The sequence below is a fragment of the Scardinius erythrophthalmus genome, assembly GCF_964197995.2.
Source record: "Scardinius erythrophthalmus genome assembly, chromosome: 16".
Lineage (NCBI taxonomy): Eukaryota > Metazoa > Chordata > Actinopteri > Cypriniformes > Leuciscidae > Scardinius > Scardinius erythrophthalmus.
Genome location: NC_138236.1, coordinates 8,871,707 through 8,888,908, shown reverse-complemented (window position 1 = coordinate 8,888,908; position 17,202 = coordinate 8,871,707). Strand labels below are relative to the sequence as shown.

General features: G+C 39.4%; 1 protein-coding gene across 2 annotated transcripts in view; it reads left to right on the top strand.

Annotated features, from left to right (window-relative positions):
• nek11 (NIMA-related kinase 11) overlaps positions 1 to 15,713 on the top strand; it is a 65,939-nt gene extending 50,226 nt beyond the window's left edge. For both annotated transcript variants that reach the window (XM_081388244.1, XM_081388243.1), the window contains one exon: positions 14,918 to 15,713. In XM_081388244.1, coding sequence (XP_081244370.1) covers positions 14,918 to 15,122 — 205 coding nt within the window. In that variant the 3' untranslated portion in view covers positions 15,123 to 15,713. The remainder of the gene's footprint in view (positions 1 to 14,917) is intronic.
• The last annotated feature ends 1,489 nt before the right edge of the window (positions 15,714 to 17,202 follow it).

The following is a 17,202-nucleotide window of genomic DNA, read 5'->3' as shown; positions in this document are numbered from 1 at the left end:
GGGCCAAAAACTCCGGCCCTGGCCCGTGGTGTTCAAGCCCTACCCAGCCCCAGCCCCAGCCCGACAACAACTGCAATTTTTCAGGCTGAACCCGACCCGACCCGAGACCAACATCAATATCACTTTAAGCTCTCTCTGACGTGCGCTCTCTGATGCGCGCTATCTCTGCTACACGCAAACACACGCACGTCACACGCTACTAAAAGGTAAACTTTTATTATAGGCCTGAAACATCATGCCCAATCATTCCCACAAATATTGAACAGACTGTCCATTAGAGAGAAGCATAAGCATGCAGTAGAGAATATAGCGCTACGGGATCCAACCGCAAAAATAAGTAAATAAACGGCCTACCTTTCTGTGCTTTTAAGTAACTAAAGAACAATGTTCAAAACAATGTTCAAAAATGAAGAACTCCTCGCCAACTGGCTAATGTTAAATAATATTAATAATAAAAAAAAAAAAATCCAACTTCCCCCTGATCCTCTGCATGGTCAACTGTCACGCACCGTTCCCCCGTTGGGTCCTTGCAGGCTTGCAGACCTCTAGTAGGGGGAGGGGACGGGATGAGGAGGAGGGAGGGTCGAGCTAGCCTCCGTTTTGTTTGACAATACTTCGAACGTCAACAAGAAGTGACGTCACCCAACATCGCTTAGAGCACCTTTAACTTCTATGAAATCATTATGTTTTTTGTTTACATTGTATGGTTCCGGACCCCAGTTTGAAAAACCCTGCCCTAACGGACCATGCTGTACCATACTTTTCTATTCCATACATGGTGTACCATTGCACAGCGTACTTCTGCATCCCAAACCAAACCGTACTACTCTGTACATTCCATGCTGTGCCGTTCTGTTCCACACCACTCTATACTCCAGCATCAGCTTGGTAGACTCTATGTCTTCCTTTTAGCATGACTACAGAACCTCTCCTCACGGTGGCTCCCCTACTGAGTGTGGGCTGAAGATATTAATAACAGAAGCGCTCTTCCTGTGAGGGCAGGAATTAGAGGCTGTCAGCTCGCTCTCCGCAAGCCTCATAAGAGCGTAAAGATGAGGAGGAGGGAGAAGGAGAGCACAGGTAGCAATTTACAGCAGCTGCATTTTCCCTACACAGCCTCTCTTCAGCTGTGCGGAGACGCTATAGTCTTATTCTTCCAGATGCAGCATTTCTCTCATTTGGAGGGAATAAATTCTCAGGTATATGCAGGTGTTACTGATGCTAGTGCGGAACAAGTACTATTCTCTTACTTATGGGTGATTCTTCAAATAAGGAAACTTTTCGATCCTCTAGGATGAATTCGAATTTTTTATGTATATATAATTTTGAAGCATAGATTGTAATAGTGTTAAACTTGTTTTATTCTGTTTCTTTACTTATTTTAAAAGACATTCACAAGACTAATAAATAAAGGAAAGTTGAAAGGTACATTTTACAGAATTTCATTTTGGGCAAACTTTTTAAAACTTCCGCTCAATAATGAGTGGATAAAGAAATAATGAGTTTGAAAAGAAAAAGACACATTATCATATTTTATTTTTGTGTACAATTTGTAATTTTTTATAACAAAGAATTGTTGTCCACCGATACTGCTGTCTTTTCCATCACACCAAATATTTTAGAGATAAATTGAGGTTTTACAACCATATTTTTATGATGGAAAAGAAAGAGACGTGACGAGAGCTGATGACTGAGAAGTGACAGTTTGATGATCAGAAAGATTTTTCCATTATAAACTGAGAGCAGATTTTTTAGTTGTCATTACTAACTGTCCATTTCCTTTGATTTTTGTAAAATGATAGTTATTTGATTGCTTGCTAACTCGCTGTGCAGATGAAACATGTAGCTTAATAGGTTTCATTTTCATAGAGTTCATGTAGTCAAAAGCAGTGTTCTTTTATTTTGTTTTGTAGTATATATTACTATTTTAAATAAACTTTTTTATTATATATTTTCCTTTTTTATTTGTTTGTTTGTTTTCTTTTTTCTTAGTTTTTTTTAATTTCTATTTAGCTTTAACATTTATTTCAATTTTAATAATTTCAGTACTTCAGCTTATTTTATTTAATTTAGTTGCCAAGGCAACATTTCTCATTTTCTTTGCAGTTTAAGTTTTTCGTCTAATATTTATATTTTATTTAATCTTTATTTCCATTAATGATAACATTTTTTAATAGTTTTAGTTTTAGTTAACAATAACAACTTATGGTCAATAAATACCCTCAACTGAAGAATCCTGCTTTGTCATTTTTGTATTAATTTGTAATGTAGTAATTATTAATATTTATCATTTTTACATTTCCTTTTTCTATTTTAGTTTAAGTTCTAGTAATTTTGTTATGTGCTTTTGTCATTTTTATTAGTTTTTGGGCTTTAGTTTTAGTCAAATTCAATGTAGTAATTCAGTTTAGTAAAAGCTCCAATTTGAAGTCCAGCATGCTCTTCCTCTGAGAAGGATGAATCATCTTGAGTCAGCCCTAGATAGAACTCTTTCGTTGAGCTCTTTAGATGTCAATACATTATACACTTTGTGCATTTGGGGAACAACTTGAGGACAGCACACAAGGGTATATCAGAAAACAAAAGCATCTTCTCCAGTAGATGTTGTTTGATGTGATCGTTTGATGACGATAACGCTACTCATCCTTCACCTCGCTCATCTCTGCGTGACTCGTGAGTTCTCTGAAACTTGTTAACGCACTGTATTGCGTCGTCCGTTGATCCTTCTTTTGTTGACTGCAGCTCATTACGCCTCTCAGAAATAGCTGATCAAAGCAGTAGCAGGCAGCATACATTCACAGAGATATAGGTTCTCTTTCATCAGGGTAAGAGAACCGGTGCCGGCTGAAAAACGTCGGAACAGCCCAGAGCTGTAGATGCATGTAAGACATTATGCTTTTGCCCAGGGTTTGGGAAGCTGTCTATTGAGGGATGGAGAGTGGTGATTGCGGAAGAAAGAGCCTGTGGTTTGGCTGAGAGTGTATGGGCGGGTGGAGGGTTGTGTTTATCATGCTGGGAGTGGGGGCTGATTGCAGTCCAGCCTTGATTACCACCACTAATCAGCTGGAAATGGACTATGAGTGGGCATGTGTATGCATGCGAGTTTGTCGACTTGGAAAGGAACGCCTCTCTTATATGAAAGCACTGTCTGAAATTGACTTATGAGACAACAGCGTTGAAGAGGGCCGGTCCTTGAGATCTCAAAGGCCTCTCAATTGTAATTGTCTTTATTCTTGGCTTCTTGACAAAGTCATGAGTCATAATAACAAAGGGGTCTGATTGATTCTCCTTTTAACATGTCTTGAACCTTATGACTAGCATATTCAAATTTGTCCTTCACAAAGAAAGGACGGGCTTATTATGCCTCTTGATTTAGTTACATCACAGCACAACTCTGTTGGTATGTGCAGCAGTTTGGAAGTACGCATTACTTTTTTGAATGTTGGATCATACACTACACCTCTTTTTTGAAAAATGAATGAATATAAACAGACATACTTTTTCACAAAACTATGCAGGTAACTTGCTCTGTTGTTCCAAATCCTTATTTTTACATTAATTTATTATTATTTGAAGATAGATAGACAGACAGATCAACGCTATATCATGACCAATTCGTACGATTTGACCCCAGTGATGGGTAGGTTTAGGGGCGGGGTCAGGGGTAGGTCATTCGTACAAATTCATACGAATTGGGCAACTCGTAAAATATGTACGATTTAGCAAAAATCGTACGAGTGAGGTCGTAAGAATTCGTATGAATTAGCCACCTCGTAAATATACGTACGAAATATGAATTGCCGTGATATCGGGTTGGACAGACAGACTGACAAACCAAATCAGGATACTTTAATGATTTCTGAAGGGTCATGTGACACTGAAGACTGGATGCTTAAAATTCAGCTTGCCATCACAGGAATAAATGAGGTTTTAAAACGCTTTTAATTAGCACAGTGTTTGACAATGCTGTAACCTCCTCATCATGACTGGCCACTTTAAAATCACTTTAAATGAACTCATACGCATATTCCATGCGGTTCATAAAGTAAAATAATTTGCTCTCTCCATTTCACCATGCTGGAGTGCTCAAATTTCCAGAGTCACAGTGAAACTCCAGAGGAGCGTGGAGAGAAGGAGACAGCAATTACCTCACGCTGAAGTGGGCAGGGGGGACAGTCGATTTAATCCCAGACCGCACATGCTCATATCCCGTCCCCATTACTGCAGAGGATTGAGCTGGCTGGAGGATTGCGTTCACTGAAGCCCTGCCTCAGCATCAGCAGCTGTCTGCTGCTCATCAGGCTTGACACCTGTATGAAATGACTGAAGGTATGACTTGGTGTCAGCCTCGAGGAATAACTTTTCCCATAGACAGTTGACATTCTCAGGAGACATGTTGTATATCATGTTAAGACGGCAATAGCTGAACTAATGAGAAGTAGGGACAACAGGTTCCCTACTGGAAAACAGCACGGTTGGTTGTAACAGTTTAGTTTGGCTAAAAAAATTAATTTAAAATTCATTTCTGTACTAGTTTAAACATTATATTATTGACATTTGATAAATTTGTGTATTCAGAAATGTAACGGGTAAAGGGTAACACTTTTACAGTTTTATTTGGCAATATAAGATTTCTGTTCAAGATTGTAAAAAGGTGCTTCATAGAAAGAGAATTGAATGCTGATATATCTAAAAATATTAATGTTTCATTTTTATCAGCAGTTAAATGGTTGCTGGATTTTTGCAGATGTCACATTGTCACATTAAGTAAAAAATGTCCACTATTATAGTATTTATTAAAAAAATTAATTAGCTATTAGGTATATTTTCTTTTTTCTTTTTAATTTTATTTAGTTTTACTAATTGTATGGGCTTTTGTCATTTTTCTTTTTTATATTCCAATTTAACCACAATTAATTTTTCTAATTTTCATTTCTAATTTTAAGTTTTTCATCTAATAGATAATATATATATATATTATTTCAGCTTCATTTCAATTAAAATCTTTTTTATATAGTTTTGCTTCTAGTTGTCAATATCAACACTTTCATTTACACATATGTGGGACAGAAATGGCCCCCATTTTGTGTAATGGCTTTGGAAATCCAATTAATATTCTAATTGGAGCAATGAAATAATCCACACCCTATCAGTTCATCATTGTTAAATCTACTTTTCATATGCTAATTAGTTAAGTATTTCACTAACTTCATGTCACTTTCTCTCTGTAATTACTGAAATGATCCTTTTTTTAAGGCTCTTGGGCCCAGATTTTTTATGCACAGATGTTTTATGTCATTACCAGGCCCACACGGAATCTGCACTATTGCCATTAATTGGAAGTTGTTCCTCCCTAAAGGCTTCCAGTCATCTGGAAAGGCTGCATGGCCACTGGATGTTGCCTGTGAGGATTTGTTTTAATTCAGGAACAAGAGCTTCAGTGAGGTTTGGAATGAATTTGAACATTCCACATAATTCCCCTAACGATAAAAACAGAAAATGTGAAAACAAAAAGTACACAAATTCTATGTGTATCTGGTCATTGTGAGTAACCCTACAAGCCCAGATGTACCAGCAGCAACTTTTTTTCCGTTCTTCGCTTTGGGAGTACAAAAAAGTTCGAAATACTTGACCAACGGTATACTGTTAGTGAATATCCCGACACATTCCCCTATTTTAAATTGAATGCGATACACAATAGGCAGCCAGCAGTTGCTGAAGGATGGAAGTGATGTGAGCTGATTTTTTGTTAAATGTAAGGGCACAAACAATTTAAGGCCTTTAGTGTGTAAGCCACAATACAAAAGGTTACAATTTTCCAGACGCGAGGTTATAAAAGCACGGGTAACAGTTTCAGCATCTTTGAGATTTAGCAAAGGTTGTATACGTACAATGTTGCGAAGGTGGAATAAACAGGATTTAATAAGGTGCCTGATATGGGCTTCAAAGCATAATTTGGAATCAAGTTTACGTATACCCCAAGATTCCGTATAGTGGGTGATGGATGAACTATAACCATGAATAAAGAAGTCATTTTGGGAAAAGACAAAGGATTTAGGGCCCACTAACTGTATTTCTGTTTTGTCCAGTATTCAGTTTTAAGAAGTTTTGAGCCATCCATACTTTGAGATCTTGTAGACAGGAAGTGATGGAAGGGGAAGGAAAAAGAGCATTGGGCTGAAAGGTAAGATAGATTTGTGTATCATCAGCGTAACTATGGAAATTAAGACCATGATGCTGGATGATCTGACCAAGAGGAAGCATAAATGAAATAGAAGTGGACCAAGAACGAATCCTGGAGGTACACCACGGGAAACAGTAACAGCGTGAGATTTGTGTTTATTAATACTAATAAATTGTTGCTTATCCAAGAGATATAAAGTTAGCCACTAAAAGACAGTACCAGTGATACCGATAACAGTTAGACGAGATAGGTGTACTGAATACCAACTAGTATCAAAAGCTGCACTCAGATCCAAGAGGACCAGGAGGCTGAGGGCATCAGAATCAGAGGCAAGCAGGAGGTCATTCACTACTCTTAAAAGAGCAGTCTGTACTGTGGAGATGACGAAAATCAGACTGAAATCGTTTGTGCAGATTGTTTTTATCCAAATGAAACTGTAATTATGTGGCGCCCACCTTTAATACTTTAGACAGAATGGGAAGTTTGGAAATTGGTCTAAAGTTACTCAGTGTGTTCATGTTTTTACTTGCGGGTGTCTAACCTCGGCGGACTGAACAGAAGAAATAAAACGGAGAAGATTTCCACGTTAAAGAAGGCGGAGCCTCACTGCACACCTACCTATACGTTATCACCACGGACCAATGGTAGTTCGAAGGTGTTTACCAGCTGGCGCAAACTTTTCCAGAAAGTTCGCTTTGGCAAGCTGTTTTGAGTCCCAAAACTAATTCCAAACGAACTTCTCTGGCCTGATTTAGAAAGGACGTTTCGATTTTGCTTGAATATATATATCGGGATCGTACCTGAATAACTGCACCTCGTTTCACAGTAGCTTTTTGAGATCTTGAACGCAGTGATATGCAGATGCAAAAATGCATTCATTGCATAGAATGACTCACAAACCAATGCCACTCAACACCCCCTCCTTTCATTTAACCCGTACCTCCACCTACCTGCTCTATTCAGTTTTTCTCCTATAATCTCATCTGTCACCCCTGATCTCGTATCAGACAGTATTCACACTGCCTCTTTAATATTCAATCATCATTCCCCTTGACAGTCATTCATGAATAATCAATTCATAAATGCTGCCTTACATTCAAAGTAGTTCATTTCTTTAATGATGCCCTTCTTTGTCCTGTTTTGCTTCTGTGTGTTTTAAAGTCTTGTTGTATTTATAATATCACTCATGCGGAAGCCTGTACTTCCCGTTTGGTAATGCCCTTGGCATCAAAGTTAAAAAGAAATATGCTCTCAAAATGCGTTTCAATCTACATGAGGTGTCTTTTCCGTGAGCCATGAGCATTATGCAGCTTGAGTTTACTTGTTTTCATAAAGAATGTATTTTGAGCCTGTCAGACCTGACCATCTGCAAATGTTCCCATATTCCTTGAATGGTAAATCCCATGTTGTAAGACAGTTGAACCCCACTGTATTTATTATAGCCTATAATATAGATAGTTCAAGTTAGATTTGTTTGCTACTACATATCAAAATTTCAAGGTCACAAACTTTCATCCATTACAGTATGATAGTTTGGTCAAACTGATCATTGTATCTTAAATATTTTATTCTTTCATAATTGTATCTGTCAAGTTATGCCCTTGGTTGCTCATCTCCAAAAACAACCCCACTATTTATATATTTCTTTGTAAGTGCTCAGCTGAATCATAGAGATATTTTTGGTGGTTGAAAGCCTGATTAATGTCACAGTTCTTTATACTGCTTTTGTGAGTTTTAAGAAGACTGTATAGACTGAGATGGTTTGTACAGTACTTGACTTTACAAAGGGGCTAGAATGAAACATGATACCATGTAATAATTCATTTAAAATGATGATCACATTAGTCCTCATGGACTAAAAATGCTGCTCCTGTAGTTTATATCTTTCTTTCAACTTAGGTGCCATTTACATAACACCGTTTTCAACTAGCTTTTCAATTTACACAACAGTTGTTTAGGGGCCTGAAAATGCAAACTTTTGATACGTTTTTGAAAACAATATCATTATTGTCTGTTGAAAAATGCAAAGGAAAACGTGTCCGTTTTCCAGAGGTGTCAAGTAATGAAGTACAAATACTTCGTTACCTTACTTAAGTAGAAATTTGGGGTATCTATACTTTACTGGAGTAATTATTTTTCAGACGACTTTTTACTTATAACCCTTACATTTTGACGCAATTATCTGTACTTTCTGCTCCTTAAGCCCCTTTCACACAGAGATTCCGGAAAATACACGGATAAAGTGACCCGGGATTTGACCCGGGTTCATTTGATTTTGGTTCATTCACACTGCCAGTGATTTTCCGGAATCAGAGAGCGCGTTCACACACAACCCGTATATGTCCCGGAAAGACACGTGACATCGATGTGACTTGTAATGTCTCAGCAGCGTCTTCAGTTTGCTTATGAGCTGCGAAACCACGCTTGTGCATTTATTTCTCTGATTCGATCATAAAATTGCGCATTTGGTACCGTTTCACAGCTGGCGAACGATCCCGGCTTCAGCGTCATCACTACGACACGGCATTATTACGGCTTTTGTTCACACAGCGCGCGTTCCGGGACTGAACACGGCAATGTTACTAGGTCCCCAACCCGGCATCGATCCCGGCATTAAACCCGGGTCATGTTTGCGTTCACACTAAGGCATTCCGGCAATTTGCCGGCAATTTCCCGGGTTCAATGCGCTGTGTGAAAGGGGCTTTACATTTTAAAAATAGCCTCGTTACTCCTATTTAAAGTCCACATGAAATCAAAATTGACCATATTTACTTTGTTTGCCTAAATTGATCGTTTTGTGGTGAACAATTCATCCATGCAAGTCAATCCACACAAAAAAAAAATTTTGGCTTCGTAATCTTTAATCAAAATCTGAAAATGCCCCTCCCCTCTGCTTTGGAGGACCTTCCCTGATGACGTATGTTTGACAGCTTGGTTTGGGAAACGCTTAACCACTCCCCTCAAACCGTTAGTCTGTTATGAGCAGAGTTGGAGAGGAGGAGCGTTAGAGTAAAACCCTGCCCTCTGTTCAATATTCTGTTTCACTGGGAAATACGTCACAGCACTGGAGAAAAGTCGTTTGCAACTTCCGGTTCACGCGGACTTTAATTTCGGCTTGGCGTCGTAAAAAAAAAAAAAAAAAAAAAAAAAAATTGGCCAATTACACAAACGGTTTAGACCTGACTCCCGCCTCCTGAATACACATCGCTAAACTGATTGGCGTTGTGGTGTCTTTCTAACTTGTGAGAGGCTGTAGTCACATTTGTCAAGTGCGCAGCGCCAAAAGTCCTCCGAAGGAAACCTAGATGCGGTAAGCAAGGGAGAAATCGGGGCAAATCGCGTCAGGTAAGCGAGGGAGAAATCGAGGCAAATCGCGTCAAATATTGAGAAAGAGAGAGAGAGAGATTTTTTTCCTTATGTAGCAGTAGGGGATTTCCCCTTTCCTTTTCTTTGCGTCATTACCCTTATATGGGAGTGGGAGGATGAGGTAATCAGTGCCGGTGTATTTAAAGGCTTGTTCGACTTCATGCAGCTCTGCGCAGACCGATCGGCGGCTGACTTAAAGCAGTGCATGCCGGTTAGAAATTTTGTCCGACTTGATACAGCGCCGACGCCACGTGACTGTGACGTATGCCATCAAAGTACCGCGAGAGCGATTCGAGAGTAGCCGGAGAACTCAGCCAGCGCAGCTTCTCAAGAGCGGCTGCACTGGGCTGCAGGAGGGCTGATGACGACACAGCTGTTCCACCATTGGCCGGATTCACTGCATGACAACGATCACGTGTGTTTCGTGTTTATTCGAAAACCTTTAGTTCCTCTAAAGCTCTCAAATCAGTTTATTATAACAGTGAACACTCTTTTCATGTTGTTGTCATGTTATATTGTGTCATGTTTATCAAATTAAAACTGCTTAAAAAACGTAGACTCCACTTCATTGATAGTAGCTTATGTTGAACTTTATTCTTGTTCAAACAGACGCTGGATGAAGCAGTAGGCTACATAAAGTATTGAATTAAAATGTCTCTGAAACATCTGTGCATTATTTGGCAAATATTGCATTTATTTCACTGCAGCTGTGGTAAAGTATGCAAACACCACGTGAGCGGTCACTACGGGAACCAGAAAGTGTCCGACTTCACGTCTCCGTTTGCAGCTCCTCCCCGCCTGCACGCGGCTACTCTCGCCGATCGGGTGCATCCAGCCGCAGCCGATGTCGAACACACCTTAAGTGTAGACTGGAAGCCCTAGAATGTAGGCTTTGTCATACCCGCCCCCTCTTCCGGTTACCGGTGTCATGTTAGTTGAGGTAAGTGACTGAGATTATGTACAACTTTGTGTGGTTTTAAAAGTGTCTAGAGTACGTGTTTTTACCTCTTGAAGTGATGGCTGTTGCCGTCTCGGCGGCGTTCCCTGGGAGTTGCGTCAAGCGCTCATTGAGGGCTTTAAGGTATGTCGACTATCGCTATGTGATGAGGGTTAAATGGGGGGGGGGGGGGGGATAATATCGCGAGCAGGCGGGGGCGCCGTGAGCGCTGAGCGAGCACGTACGAGTCGAAAAAGATGGATAAAGCAAAAAAGCTGTCGGGACTAAAATTAGAAAAAGATAGAGGGAAAAGGAGATGGCATGTCAATTGATGCGCCAGCAGCTAAATAAGTGGATGGTCAAAGGCAACCGGTAGGATTTAAAGTGTGACGTCCACGCATGTAGGCTAGGAGATTCCCGGTGGGCCGACGTGATTTTTGGGCTGATACATCTAGGCTATTTATTTATTTTTTGTCTTTGTCTTATGGGCCACAAAACTCGTACATCGACGGCCCATTCGTTTTATTTTGTTTTGCTTAATTGGTGGCGCTGGGTTAGTGCTAGGGCTGTAGTCAAGACCACCTTTGTCGAGTCCAAGACCAGGACTAGTCGAGTCCAAGTCAAGACCGAGTCCAAAGAGGTTCGAGTCCGAGTCAAGACCGAGTCCATAAAGGTTCGAGTCCAATCAAGACCGAGTCCAGGACAGGAAAAAAAAAGTCTGCTAAAAAATATAGGCTAGCCTATAGAAATTAAATCATTATGTAATAATGAAATAATGAATAATTTTAATTTTATTTAAAATAATTGACTAATTCAAAGAACAACAAAAAATAATAATTTAGCCTAGGCCTAACACATTCGTTTCGACTGTCTGATCAGCCTTACATTCTGTTCCTGTCAATCATACACGCGATGTCAACCAATTAAACTGCATGAGGGAAGACCGAGACAACTCACAGACACACACACACACACACACACACACAAGAGATGCGGATAAACCGCGGATCGGGCGGATGACGTGACGAAAAATAATATTTTAATTAATTTCGGGCGGGTGGCGGCTGAAGCAATCAAATGAAAAAAGTTTGCCACTAGCAAACCTGCAAGTTATGAGCTGGGTTATTTTGTTTCGATATTAGCTATATTTTAAAACAGCCAGGCATTGCGCCTACCACTCATGGAATAGGCAAAGAAAGAAAGAAAGAAAGAAAGAAAGAAAGAAAGAAAGAAAGAAAAAAAAAAAAAGTCGGAAAACTTTAATTAGATGTGCAAGGCAAGCAGGCTAGTTTTCGGGGTGTTATGGACAATTAAAAATGTGAATATTCACGTTGCACTAGCGGTGGACTTTCAGCGAGTTTATTTAAACATTTATTTTTTAAAGAGCCGTTTGTGAGTCAAAAGAGCCGGCTCTTTCAGTGAGCTGAGTGAAACGAGCCGGCTCACGAAAAAGAGCCGAAATACTTATTAGGTGGCCAGTGTTTCACTTTCCCTCCAATAATATATTGTTTTAATATCGCGGCGACGTATGTGTGATTACTGGGAACATAATAAAGAAACCTGGACTCGGTCGAGACCAAAAGCCATATTTGGCAAGACCAGTGGCCGAGACCGAGACAAGTCCGAGTCCGAATACCAGCGAGTCCGAGACAAGTCCTCGAGTCGAGTACTACAGCCCTAGTTAGTGCCGTTGTAATACATTGGTAAAAAAACTCTCTCTCTCTCTCTCTCTCTCTCTCTCTCTCTCTCTCTCTCTCTCTCTCTCTCTCTCTCTCTCTCTCTCTCTCTCTCTCTCTCTCTCTCTCTCTCTCTCTCTCTCTCTCTCTCTCTCTCTCTCTCTCTCTCTCTCTCTCTCTCTCTATATCTATATATATATATATATATATATATATATATAAAAAAAATTTTTTCATTACACACGTAGATCAGCGGCCCATTGGTTCTTTTCTTGATTGACACTGGGCTGGCCCAATCACATATTTAATTGAAGTATAGAAATTAGTACAGGGCATTTGTTTAACAATATATGGCTATTACTATCATGGGACTAATATTATTAATATTATTATGTAGTAGTGTAATGTAGACAGACACTGTTACTAAAAAAGGTTTGAATTTTTTCTTTGTTTAATTTGCACACTGAATATGGGTTGGAGCTTTTAATTTTGAACTCTCAAAGTGCACCAGATTGATGAATTCAACATTAAAAAGCACAAAATTTTCTTACGGGGGAGCATGCCCCCGAACCCCCCTAGAAAGACAGAAGTCCACTCAGCAGTGTATTCAGCCCTGTGAAGTATACTTCAATTTTATTAATAAATTACAATTTTATACTTATTTCATCTGTTAGCTATCACTCATTCCTCACTCATTAGGCTACATGGCACAGTTATTTATCGCCAAAATTGTTGCTGCATACACCTCTGACACTGGGTAGTTGCGCCCCTGAACACCTGTTGAGTATTTCGTGGTCCTCGACGAGGTAGGATGTAATATTATCCGTGCACCAACTGATTTGGTCCATCATATTTGTGTCTGATGTGATTGTGATTGTTGTATATGTATTGCACCCACTAATTTCTGTTTTTTTTTGGTTTGAGTCAAGGCTGAGTGTACCGAGGGGGAGGCTAGTCACCTGGGTGAACACATTTGTTGTGAGGTTGGAGTACCAGGGTTTGAGCACCTCGACTTATTTGGTTTGCCGTGCACACATAAATGGTTGAGAGCACAATCGTTTACAGCTAGCTTGCCACCCCTAAAGTAAACTTTAGCCTTGCCGTTTATATTCTTTTTTTTGTATTAATTATTTTCTTGTTTTATTTTGTGGGGAATTTCTTTTGTGATGTTTGTTTAATGTGACTCCGTGTCACATTAAACAGCTATGTGGAGAGGAATGTTATTCTAACAACTGATATATCCTATTCTTATAATAAACTTGTCAGTGACTTACACTATGAATAAATGATGCCAGTAGAGTATTTTCCTCACAAATAAAATTATTTATTTGTTTGCTGAATTACACGACTCTGACTTTTCTCTGCACCACCGAACCTGGGTTCCTTTTTTTATATTTCCTTGGGTGTAATTCCCAAGGTGGCGTAGTCAGGCTATCTGAATTGAGTTGCATCACCAAAGATACTGCTCCGGTCACACTTACATTACTTTTACTTTTATATTTTAAGTAGTTTTGAAATAATTGTTTTTTTATACTTTTACTTGAGTAAAAAGCTTGAGTTGATACTTCAACTTCTACAGAAGTCTTTTTAAACCCTAGTGTCTGTCTATACTTCTACCTGAGTAATGAATGTGAATACTTTTGACACCTCTGCCGTTTATAGTGCGTCATTGTCATGTAAATGTACTTTTAGAAATGTGCTACAGATGGACTGCCACAAAAAGAAAGACACTACATCTTCTGGACCCCTTGTGTTTCTTTTAATTGGGTGTTTTAGGGGGATATCGTTCATCTCTTCCAGCTGTCTCTTTCATTCCTTACATCCTCTAACTGATGACATTACTTTGGCTTTTGGTGACTGAGTGAAACTAACCTAAACCTTGTAAGGTTGAACCCTCTCTGATGATAAAACCTGCAGCCAGCAATCAATCATTTACCCAAGCTTTTCACACTTTGAGTCACAAATGTTACATTATCCTGAAGAATGAAGCGTCCTGTCTTGGAAAGTCCAAATTAATTTAGTTCCTTTGACCAGAGGAAATCTGATTTCTGTGGCTCTATCCCTCATAAAAATTACAATTCCTGATATTACCAAGATGGAATTAATTACATTTTCTTCTGTCATCTGACCTTCACTGTTGAGCTCATTCTCTGAGACCATTACTACCCTCCTGTCTCTTCAATCTAGTCTAGACTATATTTTTTTGAGAAAGAAAGGGACATTTCCATCCTTACCAAAACTGCTCAACACTTACATCAACTCATAAATCATTCACACATCTCACTCTCATGCTAAATGGACATGATCACAAAGGCATTACTTATTTTTAACTCCGCTTAAAGGAAAAGGAAAGACGTTCTATTTTTGGTCTGCCAGCTGTTGACATATTTCGTGTGTGTGTGTGTGTGTGTGTGTGTGTGTGTGTGTGTGTGTGTGTGTGTGTGTGTGTGTGTGTGAGGGGCAGTTCTGCTCTAGCTGAGGGGTCCAGAGGTGCCGATAGAGATCACACTGACATTGAGACAAGGAGGTGATTCATGGTGCCTGCTCACAAACCAAACACCTGTCAGGGGGTGTTTTTACAAAAGGACCCGCTTGGATGCATCCACTGTTATCCCACAGACTTGTGCTGTAGAACAAGAAATCCAGAAAGTTGTTTTGAAAGAATGTATTTGCATTTGACTTTTGAGACTTCATAAATGTGACCTGGATTATTTTAATATTCATTCTAATTGTAATTTTAATTTGGTGTTTTAGGTCGGTGTGTCTGAGGCTTGGAGAGGAGGTGTTCCTGAAGGTCTATGATTACCTGAAGCAGGCCAGACAGAAGCAGGAGAGCGAGGAGAGCATCAGACTGGCTCTGGTCCAGCTGGTGGAGAAGCCCAGTGACTGCTTTGAAGTAGATCAACTTCTTTATTATGAGGAGCTGCTCTTGGCTGCACAGGAAAACTCTGTAAGATAACAACGAAGCAAACACGCACTCACAGATCTGCCTGTGATGCAACTTCATAATGTGAGAGCTCCACAATCAACAACAAATACCAGTGAAATACTTTGTTAGGGTTGTGCAAAATTCAGAGTTTAAGAATTGAGTTAGAAAGCGAAACGACAGACAGGATGTAGAATTGGAAAGGATGAGGAATTTTACTGAATTGTTACATCAATCCAGTTCTGATTGCACACAAACCCGATATTTGTGAGGTGGGATGAGTTCATTTCTTTTTTTACAGAGCTTATTAGGTCCTTAGCTTTATATACGTATGAAGTTACAGTACTTAAACAACTTATTTAAAGTTAAATACTGTTTTGGAATATATACTGTACTTTGTTTGGAGATTTGAGTACAAAAGAAATTGGATGGATGGATGGATGGATGGATGGATGGATGGATGGATGGATGGATGGATGGATGGATGGATGGATGGATAGATAGATGTGTAAAAAAATTTACATGTTACTTAAAGTTAAATAATGTTTTTTGAATACATACTGTTCTATATTTAGTTAGGAGATTCTGTACAAAAAAATAAAGCTATTTATTGTGTTCAGACTTACATATGTGGATGTTTTTTTATTTGCTACCTCATGTGATTTAACTTCTGATGGGTCTAACTGTCACTATTTCATTCTTTTACTTCTTTTAAAGAACTGCAGTGCACTGATATATTACATTTTCACTATCTTCTGTAAACCCCTGGTGTTTTATGATTACAGTTATTAATCGACCGGTTTTGTGGTGCCTGTTCACCAAAAATTGGCTAATTTCTCACAACTCAGAAGTTGGTGAGCTGAATAAAGCGCAATGGTATAAGATCAATAGCAGAAAACACTGAGACACAGGGACTGCAGCTGAGATACCGCTCCAGTCAGCCTTCTCTGTTGTTCTGTTGTTATCGCTGAAGCAAACCGAGACATTCATTACAAATTATCGACTTTTCTATGACGTGAATGTAAGAGTGTTGTTGTTTTTTCCCCTTTAAAGATAGTCCAAACTCAAAAGATGGCTTTAATAATCTTGCCAATTGAACTGCACACATTGTATCACTCGGAAGGAGTGTTCTTCACAATCGCATCACTAATTTAATCAGATAATGTATTTGTTTCTAGAAACAGCTGTTTGTTATAGTGATGGATTTCTAGTAATGCTCGTTATCACACTGTTACAATGAAAGTTCAAGGTTTGTGTGTGAGGGGAAGAGAGTAAAAGAAAGCGATTCCCTCATTTTATCAGCATCAGAAATTTACAGTGCATTTTAGCACATTGTGCTGTCGTGCTGTGCTTGTTAACTCTCATTTTCCCATTTTAAATGACGTTTCAGTTTGCTGTCAAGTATTAACCGCACACCCCACGTCCTCCTACTGTGCACACTTTTCCACATGTCAAAAAAAACAAAGCTTTCAAACACCCCACTGCTCAAAGGTTCGGAGATCTACGATAGCGAAAAATCCATTGTTTCGTAATACTAGTTAATAACAACACTGTCTCTTTACTTTGACGGGGTTATCAGACACCTTATCCCATTCCGTTTAGACATCTTATCACGTTCCACTGGAAAGAGGCAGAATATTGTCTCGGACAATGACAAATGTTGTGAGGGATTCGCTGCTTGTGCTTCCTCCAGTCAAACAAGAGAAAAAAAGATTAGTTTTGACAGGCTACATTCACTCAGTCAGTGTTTGACGGGTCGACAGCTGTATTTACTAACACGTGTGACTTTATAAAAGGGTCTTGTTCATAGAACAGCTTACAGAAGCGGCTTGAATACTGTCTGTATGAACAAGAATGCGATGTGAACACGTGATACGCATGTGCACGCCATCAGCGTTCTCACAGGTTTGCGTTTTTAAAGTTTGTGCAGAGAGTACTTAAAGGTGGTATCAGTGATTTCCCAAAAATATTTTTATCACATTCATCTAATCTTTCCTAACGATCCGCTAGCTGCCCGCCCCATAAGCATGCCGTCAAAAAAACGCGTCTCTGTTGGCAGCCTAGGCTGAAGTCCAAAGTAATCGATTGCCGAGTTCACGCGCGTGATCATAGG